This window comes from Lontra canadensis, unplaced genomic scaffold, assembly GCF_010015895.1.
Source record: "Lontra canadensis isolate GAN:19392208 unplaced genomic scaffold, GSC_riverotter_1.0 scaffold92, whole genome shotgun sequence".
Taxonomy (NCBI): Eukaryota; Metazoa; Chordata; class Mammalia; order Carnivora; family Mustelidae; genus Lontra; species Lontra canadensis.
Window position 1 is genome coordinate 3,957,276 of NW_022631086.1, and position 18,233 is coordinate 3,975,508.

At 36.3% G+C, this 18,233-nt stretch overlaps 1 protein-coding gene across 7 annotated transcripts in view; it reads left to right on the forward strand.

The window, feature by feature from the left end:
- Positions 1–18,233, forward strand: part of SCAF8 (SR-related CTD associated factor 8) — a 220,414-nt gene that overhangs the window by 37,393 nt on the left and 164,788 nt on the right. For all 7 annotated transcript variants that reach the window (XR_004380172.1, XM_032836416.1, XM_032836412.1 and 4 more), the window contains 4 exons: positions 7,911–8,072; positions 13,349–13,502; positions 14,383–14,513; positions 17,636–17,812. Coding sequence is in view for 6 of the 7 variants with exons in the window: in XM_032836416.1 (XP_032692307.1) it covers positions 7,911–8,072; positions 13,349–13,502; positions 14,383–14,513; positions 17,636–17,812 (624 nt within the window). In the remaining variant the exon portion in view is untranslated. The remainder of the gene's footprint in view (positions 1–7,910; positions 8,073–13,348; positions 13,503–14,382; positions 14,514–17,635; positions 17,813–18,233) is intronic.

Sequence of the window (18,233 nt, forward strand, 5' to 3'; positions counted from 1 at the left end):
TTTAAAAAGTTTTGAATGTCTAAAGCAGTGCATCTTAAACTTTTTTGTGCAGTGGAGTTACCTAGGGATCTTGTTAAAATTCAGATTCTGAATTCACTAAGTGTGTCAAGGGTCTGAGAGTCTGCATTTCTACCTGTTCTTAGAGGATACTTCAGCTGTTAGTTTAGAAACCACAATTTGAATAGTAAGGGTTTAAGGGATAAACATGAATTTACCAGTAAATGTTTTTTACTGATTTTTATTTAGAGCAGGGGTACTTTTAATAAGGTATTTCAGAATCTTAAACATTGGGTGAGCAGAATTATCTCCATTGTGAGATAAATTGTAGAATCGGTCTGGAAAAGCAAGTCGGTATTGTGGGGGTGGGGAGATGAAGTTAAAAAAGGTGGAATTTTATCTCTCTTTACAAGACATTCCAAGGTATAACATTCCACATAGAAATAAGAAACCTGTTGAAAGGAGAAGCCTCATACAGTATGTACAGTTTGGAACTGTTCAAATATAGTCATTATATGAAGTGCTCCAGTGGCCACATTTTAAATAGAGTTCTTAGTAGAGACAGTAGGACAAACTTAAACCTAACATAGTATGAACAACTTTATGCCTCACCCGTGTAGTCTGAAAGTTAGAAGTCCTAGGCATGCCATCCTCTGTTTAGAATGTATAATCTTCAGAGGTAATTTCTGGCACAATATTTTGATCTTTCTCTTAAGAGAAATACTTTGCAGTCAGGTTTAGAGAAGCTTTGTATAGAGTCTCGTTTTCATGGTCTTACGGAGTTTCACTTTTGTCTAGCCCTCCACATTCTTCGGTCATTATATACTGAGTTCTAAGTTTCACCTAGTTTCTCCACAGCCTGAAAGAGGTTTGAAACGGTATCTTTCATCGTTAAGAGGTTCATCCACATTTCTGTTATGTCATAGTGAATGAGGTAAACGATCTGTATGGCTCTTCCATCACCTGTACAGTTGGTCACAGTCCAACAGCTTACTGTTGTACCTTAAAGTCTGCCTTAGAGGGATACCTTGCTGGCTCAGTCAGTAGAGCATGAGACTTTTGATCTTAAAGCCTGACTTAGAACCAAAGAGGAATGACATTGCCAGTCAGTGTCTGGGCAGAAATTTGAATACTTTACCCCTGCCCTATTTAAAACAGAAATTCAGCAGTGGGTTAGTTAATGGTAAATTGAGTTGCGTGAGTGCATTTTTAAGCTATTTTGTGAAAATTGCAGATTCATGTGTCATTTAATCAATAGATGATGCTTGCATTAGATTACAGTAAAGAGAGATCCCATATACTCTTCACCCACGTTCCCCCAATGGTAATGTCTTGATAACATAAGTACTACAACCAGGACATTCATACAGTCCACCAAACTCAGATTTTACCAGTTTTACATGCACTCATTTGTGTGTATGTATATTTAGTTCTGTGCAATTTAATCACATGTACTGATTCATAAAACCAGCACTGTAGTCTGGATATAACATAGTTCATCACTCCAAGGAGCCATCATATTCCTTCTCCTTTTTATAGAGCCACCTTCTACTCTCTTCCTCGCCCCCCCCCCCCCGCCAACTCCTGAGGGCATTAGTCTGTTCTCTAATTTGCCATTTCAAGAATGTTATGTAAATATAGACTTTTGAAATGGGCTTGTTTTGTCAGTATAATTTTATTTAGATCCATCCAAATTGTGCATGTGTCTAATGGCTCCTTCATTTTTAAGTGACGTTCCATTGGTATGGATGTACCACAGTTTGTCTAGCCAATCACCCATTGAAAGCCATCTAAATCATTTCCATTTGGGGGAAGCTTTTATTAATAAAGCTGCCAGAAACATTTGTCTGTGGATTTTTGTGTGAATAAAAGTTTTCATTTCTCTGGGAAAGTAAGTGCATGTTGTTTCATAAGAAACTGCCACTCTTTCCTAGAATGGTTGTACCATTTTACATTCCCACCAACAGTGTATGATTGATCCAGTTTCCACATTCTTTGCCATCATTTGGTGTTACCACTTTAGCTATTCTGATAAATGTATAGTAGTGTCTCATTGTGTTTTAATTTGCATTTACCTAATGGCTGATGATGCTGAACATGTTTTCACATGCTTCTTTTGACATTTTCAGTGAAATGTCTCTTCATATTTTTGTTCATTTTCTAATTGGGTGGTTTTTTACTGTCAAGTTTTCAGAGTTCTTAATAATATTCTAGATGTAAGTCCTTTGTCAGAGAGATGGTTTGTAAATATTTTTTTCTTAGTTGGTAGCTTGTCCTTTCTTTCTTTTAACACAAGATCCAAGGTCTTTTGCAGAACAAAGATTTTATTTTAGTGTTGATGAAGTTCCAGATTGTATATAGTTTTTTTAATACCAGAGGAAACCTTTTTTTTCCTCTTTCCTAGTCTCACTGGAACTTTGCTATGGGTGGGGTGGAGGGGGGCAGATAAAACACTAGTAAGAATGCTGCAGTACTGATGATGGTAGGGAACCAGAAGCCCACTCCACCTATTTTGTTTTTTGCCCCATAACCCTTGACACCCTTGCATAGATGCTTTGTTTCTGTGGAACCTAATTTGTAAAACCCCTGAATTAGAGTATTGTTTGTAGTAGGAAATACTGTTTTAACAAATTTATGAAAAAGTCTGTTTGTCATGTACATTATATGTAGTCAATTGGAAAGATCTAAGAAAAATGTGAAGGGTTATTTAATGATGTTGGCTTATAATTTTGGGTATCCTCTAGTCCCAGAACACCATATCTTAGCTTGTCTATACTTTTCCTTCACCCATCATAGACAAATAGTGCAAAAAGAGGAGAAATGTTGTAGCACTTTGGTACTGTGTTATTTGTGAGTCTGTGTTTAGCATGAGAGATTTATAGAGGAATGAATGAGAGTAGTAAATGAAAAGGTAAATTAATAGTGGAAGATGATTTCCCATAGGTGAGGAAAATTGCTTGAAAGTTTACTCTGGCTTCTTGCTTCTGGTGTGGGGTATGCAAAGATTTAGGCAGTTGGCCACAGATAGTTTAAAAACAGTAAATTTTCAGATTCTCACTTGCCTTATATACTTCTTACTAAACTCTGCTCTGGGGTATTTTTGATCAGTTCTTCATCCCAAATACCTTAAATTGACATTTTAAATGTATCTTGAGCTTATCATTGTTAGGCATTAAGAGAAGGTTTTGTCTGTTGTGTTTTAAGAACTCAAGGAAGTTTATATAAATGTTTCTTTTTATATGAAATGTTTGTACATGTATACAGAAAAGTGCAGAAGACATAATATGCATAGCTTAATTTTTTAAAGTTACCTGTATAACCACCACTCAGTGCAAGACATGGAACTTTGACTGAAGTCTCCAAGTTCCTCTTCTTGATCATACCCCTCCCCAAGTAATACACAGTCTGAGTTTTATGTTAGTCGCGTTCTTGTTTGACATAGTATTACTCTTCAAGTCTGCATTCTTAAAGCAGTTCAACCTGATTTTCAGTTTTGCATAAATGGAATCCTTGTTACATATTCTTTAGTGTACAGTTGTTTTTACTCAGTATTACATGTTTAGGATTCATTCCTGTTGATTATAAAAGTATTTGTTTCTTTTCATTGGTATATATTCTGTTATGTCAATAACTGCTGCTTATCTGTTCTGTTGATAGACATTGTGTGTGTGTGTGTGTGTGTGTGTGTGTGTGTGTATGTTTTCCAGTTTTTGGAGTTATGAATACACTTACATATTTATCCTTGTGTGGTTTCTATTTCTGTGGAGTGGAATTGCTGGGTAGTAGGATATGTATTTCTTTAAGTTGGCTAGATAATTCCAAATAAATTTCGTAATGGTTGTACTAATCATACTCCCACTCTCATTCAGTGTGTGTTTGTGTTGCTCCCATCTTTACCCACACTTAATATTGTTAGACTTAAATTCTTCTAATCTAGTAAGTCTTAGTTAAAGATTATTTTTAAAAAATACTATCCTCATTTCACCTTTACTTAAGGAGTTAAATTCCAGCCAGCTTTATATCTTCTTTGTCAGAATGTTTTTTAGATTCTTAAGGACTCATCAAATAGAATGAATTTCTGTAGTCAAAGAGCAAAATGACCTTTTATCAAACCGAAAAATATTAGGTTATTATTAGTTACAAACTGTTATTACTTTTCTTCAGTTTCAGTATTATCACATCAAGGTTAATCTGAAATATTTTACTAAGCTGTACATTAAATTTGGATTTGTTTAGATTTGTTTCATCAGGAACTGGGATAATACTTTTTTTTCTTCCTTGTCATCTCCCTTCTCCTATAGTTATATGATGATACATTATGTCAGTGAAGTATCAAAGCCCTGTCCACCTCTTGCTTCCTTGCTTGGGTGCCCACAACCCTCTAAGTATAAAGAGGGAAGGAATTAGTGATTCCCTATCATCCCTTTCAGCTTCACACTTTTAGGAAAACTTGAATCATCAGAAGTCTTGAAAACAACACAAAAACAGTATGTTTGCCATCTTAAAAGAAAAATACCACTTAGTCTTTCCACTTATTTTGTAGCTCTAAGTTCTATAGTTAAATGTTATTTCCCTAAGTAACACGTAGATACAGGTTCAGAGTCAGCAGTGAAGATCTCGCAGGCTCAATTAAGAGTATTGTATGTGTTTAGTTCTTGTTGAACCTTCCTTCCTGATCTGTATACCTTTATTTCCTTTTCTTGTCTTGTTGCATTATCTAGGACTTCCAGTATGATGTTGAAAAGCAGTGGTGGGGGGTATCCATTCCTGGTTGTCACCCATACTTAGTGGGAAAATTTTCAGTTTGTCATCAGTGAGTATGATGTTAGGTTTTTTATAAAGCCTGTACCTCTGGACCATGGCCTTAACACATGCTTCTCAGTTTTTCTTAATCCTTCTTAGGCAGGACAGGATGGCTGTATTTTCTTTACACTAGGTCAGTGAGGCTATTGTCAGTACCATTCAGTGCTTTGCAAGTACAGCCACATGCTCCTGTATTTACCATTGTAGCTCTACTTCCTTTAATGTTAACTTTTTTATTTTTTGAGAGAGAGAGGGAGCGAGAACAAGTACTCCAGAATGTGCGAGCAGGGGTGTAGGGACAGAAGGAGAGGGAGAAGGAGAATCTTAAGCAGGCTCCATGCCCAGTGCCGAGCCCCTCCATCTCACAACCCCGAGATCATGACCTGAGCTGAAATCAAGAGTTGGATGCCCAACCAACCGAGCCACCCAGGTGTCCCTAATGTTAACTTTTAGAGCAGAAAGTGGCAGCAAAAATTCTAATAATAAAATCATTATATAAGGTGTGTTTATAAATTGCAAAGTATGTGGTCCAGGTCACCTAGAGAGGTTTTTTTGCCAAAAGACTCTTGACTTCTAATGGTGTTCATGTAATAGCTTGAATAACCTTAGAATGAAAATCACATAATATGTTTAAAAGTGGATTCTCCCTATGTTATTGACTTTCTCTCTACAAAACTGTTTCTGCAGCAGAAGAAATTGAAAATTACTAGGATGTAGTTTAAAGATGATATTAACTGAAAACTTAATATGACATGACTTTATTATTATTATTTAAAGAGTAAAAATTCCTCATACCAGTGGAGAGTCTTAGGGATTCTTGTATATTCAGTACTGATAGAACTTGAAGAGGAAATTGAAGAAACATTTCAGGTTCTTGGTCTTAATTTTTCCTTAGGTTTCTAGTTGGTGACTCAGCTAAGTTTACCAATTACTGAGTTATTTTAAAACATTAAGTCATACTTAAGATTTTCCCCCCCATTCTATGTGGCAAAAATGCCTACTCTACAAGTGAGGGAAAATCGTTCTACACATCTTAATATAGGTATATCTGAAGATACTGTGGATGAAGAAATTTTTTTTTTCCCCTTAGGCCTTATAGTTTATCACTAAACTGCTAATACATGTTTGAAGCTTTCAGAATCTTTACAGTGGGCCCCAAAAGGTCCATTTATTATTTTGTGCACTCATGATTCTTCTGTGTTGTGAGTTTGTAACCTGAGTTTTTGTTATAAATCAGTGAGAAGGATGTATTTTTTAAAAATTTAGTACATTCATCACTTACCATTCAGTATTTTTTAAAAGATTTGAAAGAGAGAAAGCATGGGGGAGGGGAGCAGAGGGAAAGGGAGAGAGAATCTCAGGCAGACACCCAGCTGAGTGCAGAGCCTCACCCATAGCTTAATATCAGAACCCTAGGTCGCAACCTGAGCTAAATCAAGAGTTGGACACTTAATTGACTGTGCCACCCAGGCGCCCCTCAATATTAATTTTTAAAGCTCTTATAAGCAATTTAAAAATCCTGTTGATTCTTGCTCTCAAGGTAATCATGTATATGAAATAATTTATGTCCATTTTTTTTTGTCTTTGGCAAAATTAAGATGCCAGTAAATCAGGTCAATCAATAAATATTAATCACTTATCTATATTTGTGGCATTAGGGACTAGATAAATTTTAACAAAGTTGATGTCCTGCTTTTCATTAAATTTTAAGTTTTCTTTACTGAGATAAATTATTTGCTCAGTTAGGTTGATATTTCTTTGAATGTATGGTAGTCAAAGGAAGATAGCCTTGGCCAGATACATGAACTGAAGGATGAATATGCTAGATGTTTTAGGAACATGAGGGAAAACTATTTCAGGCATTCAAAAACCATAACTTAGAACAGAGCAGATATTTTGAACCTTTAGGTAGGTTAAACTTAAAACTTCAGTATCCAAACACCAGCATTATTGCCCTCTTACGAAATATTTCAGGTTTTTAACTGTCAGAGTGTTATAATAGATACTTGTGAATTGATGCTAAAGGTCTTTGTATTTTCTTGATGTAAGTAAAAATCTAAGGATAAGGTTCTTAAGTATTTGAAGAAACAGATGAAGTATAGTAGATGAACATCATCTTGTCTTTTTGCAGAATGAAATCACTCATTGTCTCAGCCAAAATTGCCATTAGAAACATGTATGTTTGTGTTAGGGGTAGATTGAGGATCCTGTTCTCACTGGTACTCGGGTTTCCAAGGATTTTTCAAGAATATAATTGTGCTTTAGTGCCATATGTGATTTCTAGGAAATTACTTTGGGTGAGATACTTAGCTAATTACACCCAAAAGTTGAAGCTGCTTTTTGCAGCTATAATTTCATGTTAATTAACATAAACTTGGAAAGCAGGTTTTCTTACACTTCTGGATATGGTGACAAACCAGGAGCAGTAACCTTGATACTAAAAGGATTCTTCATTGTGCTTCCCTAACCAGATAGGCTAGAAGAAAAGCTTGTGGCAAGAAAGTAGGAGGTATTTTCCTCAATTTGGGTGGTGGATAAGAAGGTTGAGAAACATTTATCAGTGGAGTAGCTAAAAAATAGGATAGATTCCTGGAATCATAATGGTTGTGTCTTATCTTTCTTATAGATGTGGTATTTGAGGAAACTTTTGAAACTCTGGGCTCGGTATATTTAGAATGTTACAGTGTTCCTCATTAGTACAGAAAACTTTTTGTAAAAGGTTTTCAGATGATTTCTAATGAGTATGTTGGCAATGCTTTTTCTAGAGCCCTTTCCTGAATTTGTTGTTTTCCTTGTGTGTGACATTTCAAAGTCATTAAACAATTTTTTGGGGGAGGGTGGTGGTTATAACGGTACCTTATTTATCCTTTTGGCTTTTGTCACTCAAGCCAGTTATGCAATACTGTTTTGGAACGTAGGTGATTGGCAGTTGAATTGGGTGAGTGGAACAGCCAAAGTAGATTAAAATGCCATTCCAGAGACAGATGGTGTGGAATAGTCAATGTCTGAACATTCATTACGTCTACATAAGCATTGTTTTTGTATTTGTATAGGATTTATAATAAATGCTGCCTTCTCATTCCTTCCCTTCCTATTCTTTTTTCCATCAGTGTAAACCAGAATATAAGGTACCTGGACTTTATGTTATTGACTCCATTGTACGACAATCTCGACATCAGTTTGGTCAAGAAAAGGATGTGTTTGCACCCAGATTTAGTAATAACATCATTAGCACTTTCCAGAATTTATATCGTTGCCCTGGGGATGACAAGGTATGCTGGCTTTTTTTTTTTGTTTTTAAAGTTGATATATTACCCTTTGCTCTTAATGAGACTAGTTTATCTTAACTATGATTTTATGTTACTATTTCCTCCTAGTAATTCTGAATTTGAATATTTAGTTATTACACTATCCACATTCTGAGATTCTTAGCATCTTAAACAAAAAATGGAGAGATGTAGTTGATTTGGCTATTTTTTTAATTTATTGAAGCAATTGGTGATAAAGAAACTGGCTATAAATAAGCTTTTGAAATTAGACTGAAAGCTTATTTATTCTCACACGCAACTAATTTCGTGTTTTGATTATTTGAACTGATATTTACCTATTTAGTGTCTATGGAAAATGGATTTGCTAAGCAGTTAGCAGAAAATAACTACGTTTTATTTCATTTTTTAATTTTTAAAATTCTAACCTTTATTTCATTTTTTTTTTACAACACGCATTTATTGAACCCCTTCTGTATGTTAGGCATTCTTTAAAGGAATTCATAGTCACACAGTAAATTTTTTTTTAATTAACGTATAATGTTACAGGGTTATAGGTCTGTGAATCATCGGTCTTACGCAATTCACAGCACTCACCATACCATGTACCCTCACCAGTGTCTATCACCCAGCCATCCTAGGCAACCCTTAGTTTGTTTCTTGAGATTAAGTCTCTCTGGTTTGTCTCCCTCCCCGGTCCCATCTTGTTTCATTTTTCCTTCCCTTCTCCCCATTGACCCCCATCCTGCCTCTCAAATTCCTCATATAAGAGAGATCATAATAATTGTCTTTCTCTGATTGACTTATTTCACTTAGCACAATACCCTCTAGTTCCATCCACATTATAGCAAATGGCAAGATTTGGGGGTTTTGATGGCTGCATAGTATTCCAGTTTACACACACACACACACACACACATATATATACACACCATATCTTCTTTATTCATTCATCTGTTGATGGACATCTAGGTTCTTTCCATAGTTTGGCTATTGTGAACATTGCTGCTATAAACATTCGGGTGCATGTGCCCCTTTGGATCAGTACATTTGTATCTTTAGGGTAAATTCCAAGTAGTACAATTGCTGGGTCATAGGGTAGCTCTATTTTCAAGTTTTTGAGGAACCTCCATACTGTTTACTAGAGTGGCTGCACCAGCTTGCATCCCACCCAACAGTGTAGGAGGGTTCCCCTTTCGCTGTATCCTTGCCAACACTTGTCATTTCCTGACGGGTTAATTTTAGCCATTCTGACTGGTGTGAGGTGGTATCTCACTCTGGTTTTGATTCATTTGGATGTGTTCTTTGCAGAAATGTCTGTTCATGTCTTCTGCCCATTTCTTGATTGGATTATTTGTTCTTTGGGTATTGAGTTTGTTAAGTTCTTTATCAATTTTGAATACTGGCCCTTTATCTGATATGTCATTTGCAAATACCTTTTCCCATTCTGTCAGTTGTCTTTTGGTTTTGTTGACAGTTTGCTTTGCTGTGCAAAAGCTTTTGCTCTTGATTAAGTCCCAGTAGTTCATTTTTGCCCTTGCTTCCCTTGCCTTTGGTGACGTTTGTAGGAAGAAGTTGCTGCGGCTGAGGTCAAAGAGATTGCCGCCTATGTACTTCTCAAGGTTTTTGATAGATTCCTGTTTTACACTGAGGTCTTGAATCATTTTGAGTCTGTATTTGTATGTGGTGTAAGGAAATGGTCCAGTTTCACTCTTCTGCATGTAGCTGTCCAGTTTTCCCAACACCATTTGTTGAAGAGACTTTTTTTTTCCCCATTGGACATTATTTCCTGCTTTGTCGAAGATTAGTTGACCATAGTGTTGAGGGTCCATTTCTGGGCTCTATTCTGATCTGTTGATCTATGTCTGTTTTTCTGCCAATACCATACTGTCTTGGTGATTGTAGCTTTGTAGTAGAGCTTGAAGTCTGGAACTGTGATGCCACCAACTTTGGCTTTCTCTTTCAACATTCCTCTGGCTATTTGGGATCTTTTCTGGTTCCATATAAATTTTAGGATTATTTGTTCCATTTCTTTGAAAAAAGTTGACAGTATTTTGATAGGGATTGCATTAAATGTGTAGATTGCTCTGGGTAGCATAGACATTTTCACAATATTTTTTCTTCCAAGCCATGAGCATGGAACGTTTTTCCATTTCTTTGTGTCTTCCTCAATTTCTTTTATGAGTACTTTACAGTTTTCTGAGTACAGAGTCTTTGCCTCTTTGGTTAAGTTTATCCCTAGGTATCTTACGGTTTGGGGTGCAATTGTAAATGGGACTGACACCTTAATTTCTCTGTCTTCTGTCTTGCTGTTGGTGTACAGAAATGTAACTGATTTCTTTGCATTGATTTTATATCCTGACACTTTACTGAATTTCTGTAAGAGTTTTAGCAGTTTTGGAGTGGAGTCTTCTGGGTTTTCCACACAAAGTATCATATCATCTGCAAAGAGTGAGAGTTTGGCTTCTTCGTTGCCAGCCAATTCTATTTCTTTTTGTTGTCTGATAGCTGAGGCTAGGACTTCTAGTACTATGTTGAATAGCAGTGGTGATAGTGGACATCCCTGCCATGTTCCTGACCTTAGGGGAAAAGCTCTCAGGTTTTCCCCATTGAGAATGATATTCACTGTGGATTTTTCATAGGTGGCTTTGTTGATATTGAGGTATGTACCCTCTATCCCTACACTTTGAAGAGTTCTGATCAAGAAAGGATGCTGTCTTTTGTCGTGCTTTTTCAGCATCTATTGAGAGTATATGGTTTTTGTCTTTCTTTCATTAGTGTATTGTATCACATTGATTGATTTGCGGATGTTGAACCAACCTTGCAGCCCAGGAATAAGTCCCACTTGGTCGTGGTGAATAATCCTTTTAATGTACTGTTGGATCCTCTTGGCTAGCATTTTGGTGAGAATTTTTGCATCCATGTTCATCAAGGATATTGCTCTGTAATTCTTTTTGATGGGGTCTTTTTCTGGTTTTGGGATCAAGGTAATGCTGGCCTCATAAAATAAATTTGGAAGTTTTCCTTCAATTTTAATTTTCTTGGAACGGTTTCAGGAGAATAGGTATTAATTCTTCTTTAAAAATTCCTCTTGGAAGCTCATCTGGCCCTGGTGTCTTGTTTGTTGGGATATTTTTGATGACTGCTTCAATCTCCTTACTGGTTATGGGTCTGTTCAGGTTTTTTATTTCTTCCTGGTTCAGTTTGGTAGTTTGTATGTCTCTAAGAATGCATCCATTCTTTCCAGATTGTCAAATTTGCTGGTGTATAGTTGCTTGTAATATGTTCTTATAATTGTTTGTATGTCTTTGGTGTTGGTTGTGATCTCTCCTCTTTCATTCATGATTTTATTAATTTAGGTCCTTTCTCTTTTCTTTATGATAAGTCTGGCCAGGGGTTTATCAATCTTATTAATTCTTTCAGAGAACCAGCTCCTGGTTTTGTTGATCTGTTCTACTATTCATTTTGTTTCTATTTCATTGATTTCTGCTCTGATACTTACTATTTTTCTTCTTCTGCTGGGTTTAGGTTTTATTTGCTGTTCTTTCTCCAGCTCCTTTAGGTGTAGGGTTAGGTTATGTATTTGAGACCTTTTTTGTTTCTTGAGAAAGGCTTGTATTGCTATATACTTTCCTCTCAGGACCGTCTTTGCTGTATCCCAAAGATTTTGAACAGTTGTGTTCTCATTTTCATTTGTTTCCATGAATATTTTAAATTCTTCTTTAATTTCCTGGTTGACCCATTCATTCTTTACTAGGATGCTCTTTAGCCTCCATGTATTTGAGTTCTTTCCAACTTTCCTCTTGTGGTTGAGTTCTGGTTTTAAAGCATTGTGGTCTGAAAATATTCAGGGAATGATCCCAATCTTTTGGTACCGTTTGAGACCTGATTTGTGACCCAAGATGTGATCTATTCTGGAGAATGTTCCATGTACACTAGAGAAGAATGTGTATTCTGTTGGTTTGGGATGGAATATTCTGAATATATCTCTGATGTCCCATCTGGTCCAATGTGTCATTTAAAGCCTTTGTTTCCTTGTTGATCTTTTCTTAAATGACCTGTCCATTTCAGTGAGGGGGGTGTTAAAATCCCCTACTATTATTGTATTATTGTTAATGTGTTTCTTTGATTTTTGTTATTAATTGGTTTATATAATTGGCTGCTATCGTGTTAGGGGCATAGATATTTAAAATTGTTAGAGCTTCTTTTTGCACAGACCTTTAAAGTAGATACAGTGTCCTTCCTCACCTCTTATTATAGGCTTTGGCTTAAAATCCAATTTGTCTGATACAAGGATTGCCACCTCAGCTTTCTTTTGATGTCCATTAGCATGGTAAATTGTTTTCCACCCCCTCATTTTAAATCTGGAGGCGCTTTGGGTCTAAAATGAATTTCTGCATTTTAAAATTCTTTTATTGTGGTAGAGTTTTGGTAGTGTGGGTAACCACACTAGTAAGTCTTCTAGATCTGAATGAATAAATATTCTGTACCATGTAAAAAGACTTTGGACCCTGAAAGAGAATAAAAAAGGTTTCTTTATATATGCTCAAAGGTATTAGAAACTTACATATTTTGGGATACTGATTTGGAAATTTTGTTTACTCTTCTCATAGGATTGAGTGCAATAATAAAGTTTTAAAAAGTCATGTTAGGGGCCGCCTGGGTGGCCCAGTCGGCTGAACTGAAGCAGCTGCCTTCATTCAGTTCGGTTTTGATCCCTGGGTCCTGGAATCGAGCCCTGCATCGGGTTCCCTGCTCAGTGGAGAGCCTCTTTTCCCTCTCCCTCTACCTACTGCTCTGCCTACTTGTGCTCTCTATCTCTCTAATAAATAAATAAAATCATAAAAAAAAGTCCTATTAGATAAGGACTTTGTCTTGAAGTTTGTTATTTGTTTAAAACATGAAGTTAAAATCACCTGACAGTATAGCTTTGGTGCTGAGGTAAATCCTGATCACCTCAGCAGCTTATACAGTCTGCAGGAAAACCTCTCCATCGATCTCATTAGACCTCACATAGAAGCTGAAACCTAGTTGCCATTCCTCTCGTCTGTGAAATGTAGCTCTCATTTATCTTGTGTATTTATCAAAATGAACATTTTTCTTTCAAGTGTTTTAAGATTAGCAAATCAGAATTACAGAAACATGATTTCAGGGGTGGGAAGTACTACAGTAAAAGTATTTTAATCTATCCTTCCCATCCACTGTTTGAATAGTCTCTGTGAAATGACTGTGCTGTTTTGCAAGCAAAAAAATCAAAGTGTCATTTTTCTTTTTTCTTCTAGAGTAAAATAGTGAGAGTATTAAACTTATGGCAGAAGAATAATGTGTTTAAGAGTGAGATTATTCAGCCTCTTTTGGACATGGCAGCAGGGATTCCTCCCCCGGTTGTCACACCTGTGTTGGCCAGTACTACTGCTGCTATGAGCAACACCCCAGGTATGTTACCTTGATAGAGATTTGTTTTCTAAATATTCTGCCCCCTGCCGCCCCACCCAGTGATTATTCATTTAAAAAGTAACAATTTGACAGTGTAGGAGAATTTATCTAGCATTAAGTAATTGAAAGGAAATGTAATTTGAAGAAAAAATAAACTGAGAATTTATATTTGTGTATAATTCTTTTCTAAAAATTAAAAAGCTGAATATTTGAAATCCTAGAAGCATAAATATAGTGACCTTTGGGAAAATGGTATGTCACTTATGTTTTTTCCTATTTAGGCTGTCCATAAACTTGCATGTAAATCAAATTGTAGTATAGTAGGGGAACTTAATATTTATAAGGAACCCTGAAAAAAATTATCTACTGGAGCCAAGAATGCTTTAGTAATAATCTCAAAATCTTGTTTTTTAAAGTGTATTTTAATGACATTTTAGAATTTGTACCATAGTTCAGAAATTAACATTTGGTATATATTTAGTTTTTGTTGTGTTTGTCTGTGTCTGTACACATACACATCCATTTTTAAAGAAAAATAGTTTTATATTATACATATTGTTTTCTAATAAATGACTATATTTTTAACATTTCCTCATGTCCTTCAATTTTCTTCTGTAGTAAGATTTTTAAAGATTTCTAAGTATTGTAGGCTTCTTTAAAGTAGTAGTTTAGTTAATGAGGACAAGTGTGGACAGATCCTTTTGGTGTTTTTTTTTTTTTTTCCCCCAATCTATCTAATTCTGTAATTAGACAATAAAATAAAAACATCTAAATTTGTATATATTTTATGAAAGTGTCAAAGCAAATCTCTCTACCTTTCCAAGTCTTACTTTTATTTACTTACGTATTTATTTGGGTGGGTGTGATGTCTTATTAAAAGGAACTCCTGTGACACCTGTTACTCCAGCCAATGTGGTCCAAGGTCTGCCGGATCCGTGGGTGTCTCAGATAACAAACACAGATACACTTGCAGCAGTAGCTCAAATCTTACAAAGTCCTCAAGGCCAACAGGTGAGCAGTTTTTTTTTGTTAAATCAACAGTGATTTAGAACTCATTATTTTCTTAATGTATTTTTTTAATACTGTACCACCTTAAGAATATGTTATTTCTGTAAAAATGAGATCACACTATGGATACTACTCTGTAACTTGCTTTTTCATTTAGTAAGGCATTGTTTTATGCACTTTTTTTTTAGATTGTATTTTTTTATTTCACAGAGAGAGACATCACAAGTAGGCAGGCAGAGAGAGAGGGGGAAGCAGGCCCCCTCCTGAGCAGAGAGCCTGATGTGGGGCTTGACCCCAGGACCCTGAGATCATGACCTGAGCCAAAGGCAGAGGCTTAACCCACTGATCCACCCAGGCGCCCCTCTGCACTGTTTTATAAAAACTTCATTTCATACCAAAATATTGACTTAGTACATAATTTGTGCAAACATTATTAGGTGTTACTCCAGTAACAAGACAGGGATGTCCTCTCTCCTAGGAAAGATGTCTTTCTATGTTAGGGGAGAAAAATATAAAAAAGTATAAAACTTTGTTTAGATGGTGATACATGACTTAAAACAGGGTAAGTTTTTAAAGTGACTGGGTTTGGGAAAAGGGGTCAGATTAGAGAGGGTTGCCAAGAGAAGGTGTTTTTGAGGAAGTGCTATTTGAAGTGAAACTGTCATGGTAGGGTTTGAGGATAGTCCATTCTTTGCATCTCCTTTCTTTACCTGTCCTTTAAAAACCAAATTAATTGTGATCTGTGTAATAAGACCCCTCTTCCCCCCTGAACTCTTTTCCTAAATATTCATGAGGTTTCAGCCACTTCGAGTTTTTTATTAAATGTCACCTTAGTAAAGCCTTGAAAAAGTGACTTAAAACTGCACATTCTTTCATTCCCCTGTGCTCCTTTTTTGTATCACCTACTTTCTTTCTGTTACATTATACAACTATTTTATTTATTCTCTATCTCTTCCCACCAGAATATATGCTCTAGAAGGATGAGAATTTTTTTCATTTGTTTTGTTCACTGCTGTGTCTCCAGTGTTTAGGTTGTAACAGACGTTTGGTACATTTCTGTAGAATGAGTGAATAGTGTAGGGAGGCATAACAGTGTTGGATATGCAAAGCTCTTTCAGAGTTGAGATGTTTGGAAGGTTAGATGGCCTGTGCATGTAAGTTAATGATGACGGAGTTGACATGGTAGACCTAAGTGTGGATCTGGTTTCAAAAGATGGAAATGATGGGCTGAAAAACAAGGAGTTCATACGCTAAGCAGTGGGGAACTTTTTCATATTGAAGTCATCGATCTGAATCGTACTTTAGTGGGTGGGAGAGGCGAGAAGCCTAGGGATAGGAAGTATTTTAGTTTTGCTAAGAATGATAAAAGGGAAGTAATAGGTATGTGAGAAATAGGGTAGCAGACCTTCTTAAAAGGACACTCTTCAGAAAAAAGGGACTTTTTAGTCCTTTTTAGTCCTAGAGTTTTAAACATGTAAAACCTAATTTAGTTATTGTCTTAGATTAGATCCAGTTTCTCCGTTTTGGGGGTCAATTGGGAAACTGAATTGGATATTAGATAAAATTATCAAATTATTAATTTTAGTCTTGTGATTGCTAATATTTTGAAAATAATTCATAAAGCAAATATTCTCATTTTAAAAGATACTTATTAAAATAAATACTTGTGGCAGGAGAAGTGATTTTTCCAGAAGAAGTAGTGCAAAGAAAGTTAAGAAGACCTAGTAATTGATAGAGTAGAAGCAAAGTAGGATGCCACACTGGTTTGAACCTGACTGAAACAGTGGTAGTGCTATCTGGAAAAATGCCGATGTCAAAAGGAGTAGTTAAAATGTGTAAAGGAGAAAATACGACATTAATCCTCTTCTCTCTTTCCCCCTCCGCCCCTTCTTCCTCTCCCTCCCTTTTTTACTCCTTTTCTTCCTCCCTCTCACCATCCTATCTGTTCTGGGGCTTCTTCAGAGCAGTAACTAAGCTATCCTATGATTTGGTATTATTTTCTTTGCTCTCATACTCGTAGTTTGTAGTTAGAGTTAATTTGGTAGCCGAATGACTCTAGTTTGTTTCTTAATGGAGCTGTTTGAGATGGGCATGAAATTGCTTTCATCTGGGATGGCTTTTGTATCTTCCCCACTGTAAGTGAATCTTCGCCTAAACAGTACACATGTCTATTACTCTTGTAAGTTGCTCATTTTCAGATTTAAGTCAGATTTGGATCTCGATTAGGAAAGGGTTAATTACTTCTGAGATGTTTGTAGGGTTTACTTAACTGTGAACGACCTTCAGGATCTTACTGTTGTTTCCGGTTTTTAGGAGGATGGATGAATAGAAGGAACAGGGATTTGATTTCGGCTCTTACCGGCCCTGTTCACTTTCGGTTTCCTTAGTTTCACAGTGCCCCAAGACGCAGATTTCTTACCTGCCTTTCCTGCTTTCGGGAAATGTGTTACCTGATGGTAATCTGGAAGCTAGCAAAAGCAGTTGTTGTCAGTGCTTGTTTGTTGTTGTTGTTGTTGTTTTGTTTTGTTTCATTACAGAGATCAGGGAGTTAATTGAAGAAGCAGTGGAAGCTTAGTGATGGGGCACCTGGGTGCCTCAGTCAGTGGAGCTTCCAGCCCTTGGTTTTGGCTCAGCTTGCGATCTCAGGGTCATGGGTTCAAGCCCTGTGTGGAACCCCCCTTCAGGAGCCCCGCTTTGGGTTCCACGCTCAGCACGCGTTCTGCTTGGGACTCTCTCTCCCATTGGCCCACTCCCGGCTTGCGCCCGCACTCTGAATAAATAAATAAAATCTTTAAAAGAAAAGCTTAGTGAAAAAAATCAGTCTGTATGTAATGAATTCTTTATCTGACATTGTATGACCACTTTATTTGGCTTAAAGTTCTCTGGCTTTCCAGAAGCAAGACAGACTTATTAAGGACTATTAAAGATGGCACACACAACAAAATATTTTTTTAAAAAACTACCTTATTTTGAATTAGTATCTGTTTTCTCTTGATCTCCAAAGACTGTGCAACAGTGAACCTTTTTCACTAAAAGATTGGCATTCTTTTTTTTTTTTAAGATTGGCATTCTTACAGATAAAACCCAGTATCTGTTTGTAATAATTTTCCTTTCTTCTCCTTCAGCTTCAGCAGTTAATACAAACTTTACAGCTACAGCAGCAGAAGCCTCAGCCTTCGATTCTGCAGGCCCTGGACGCTGGTCTTGTTGTGCAGTTGCAGGCTCTCACAGCACAGCTCACGGCTGCAGCTGCGGCAGCCAACACCCTGAACCCCTTGGAACAGGGAGTGGCTTTCAACAAGGTAGAAATTAAGTTACTAGATTTGTTCTGTAAGAAGTATTAAAGTCTATATGCTATTGTGTGGATTCTAATTCTGTACATTATATTTTATTATAGAACTATCACAGTATGCACTCTACTGTATAATATATATATTTTCAACTTTAAAACCACTGTGCTTTATAAATTAGGCCTAACTATAAAGGATAGTGGTTTTAAAGTTGAAAGTCTTTCATGTATAATTTGTAGTAGGATTGCCTCAATGTTCTTATTAAGTATGAGAACATTAAAATACCTTGGAAGTGTTACACATATTATTTTTGTTTCTGCTACTATGTTTTTTTAGGAAAATAAATACTGATTTATTATACTACTTTGACATTTTTATCTGTTAGCTTAATTGAAAATTTAATAGCTAAACCACATGGGGGTCACCTGGGTGA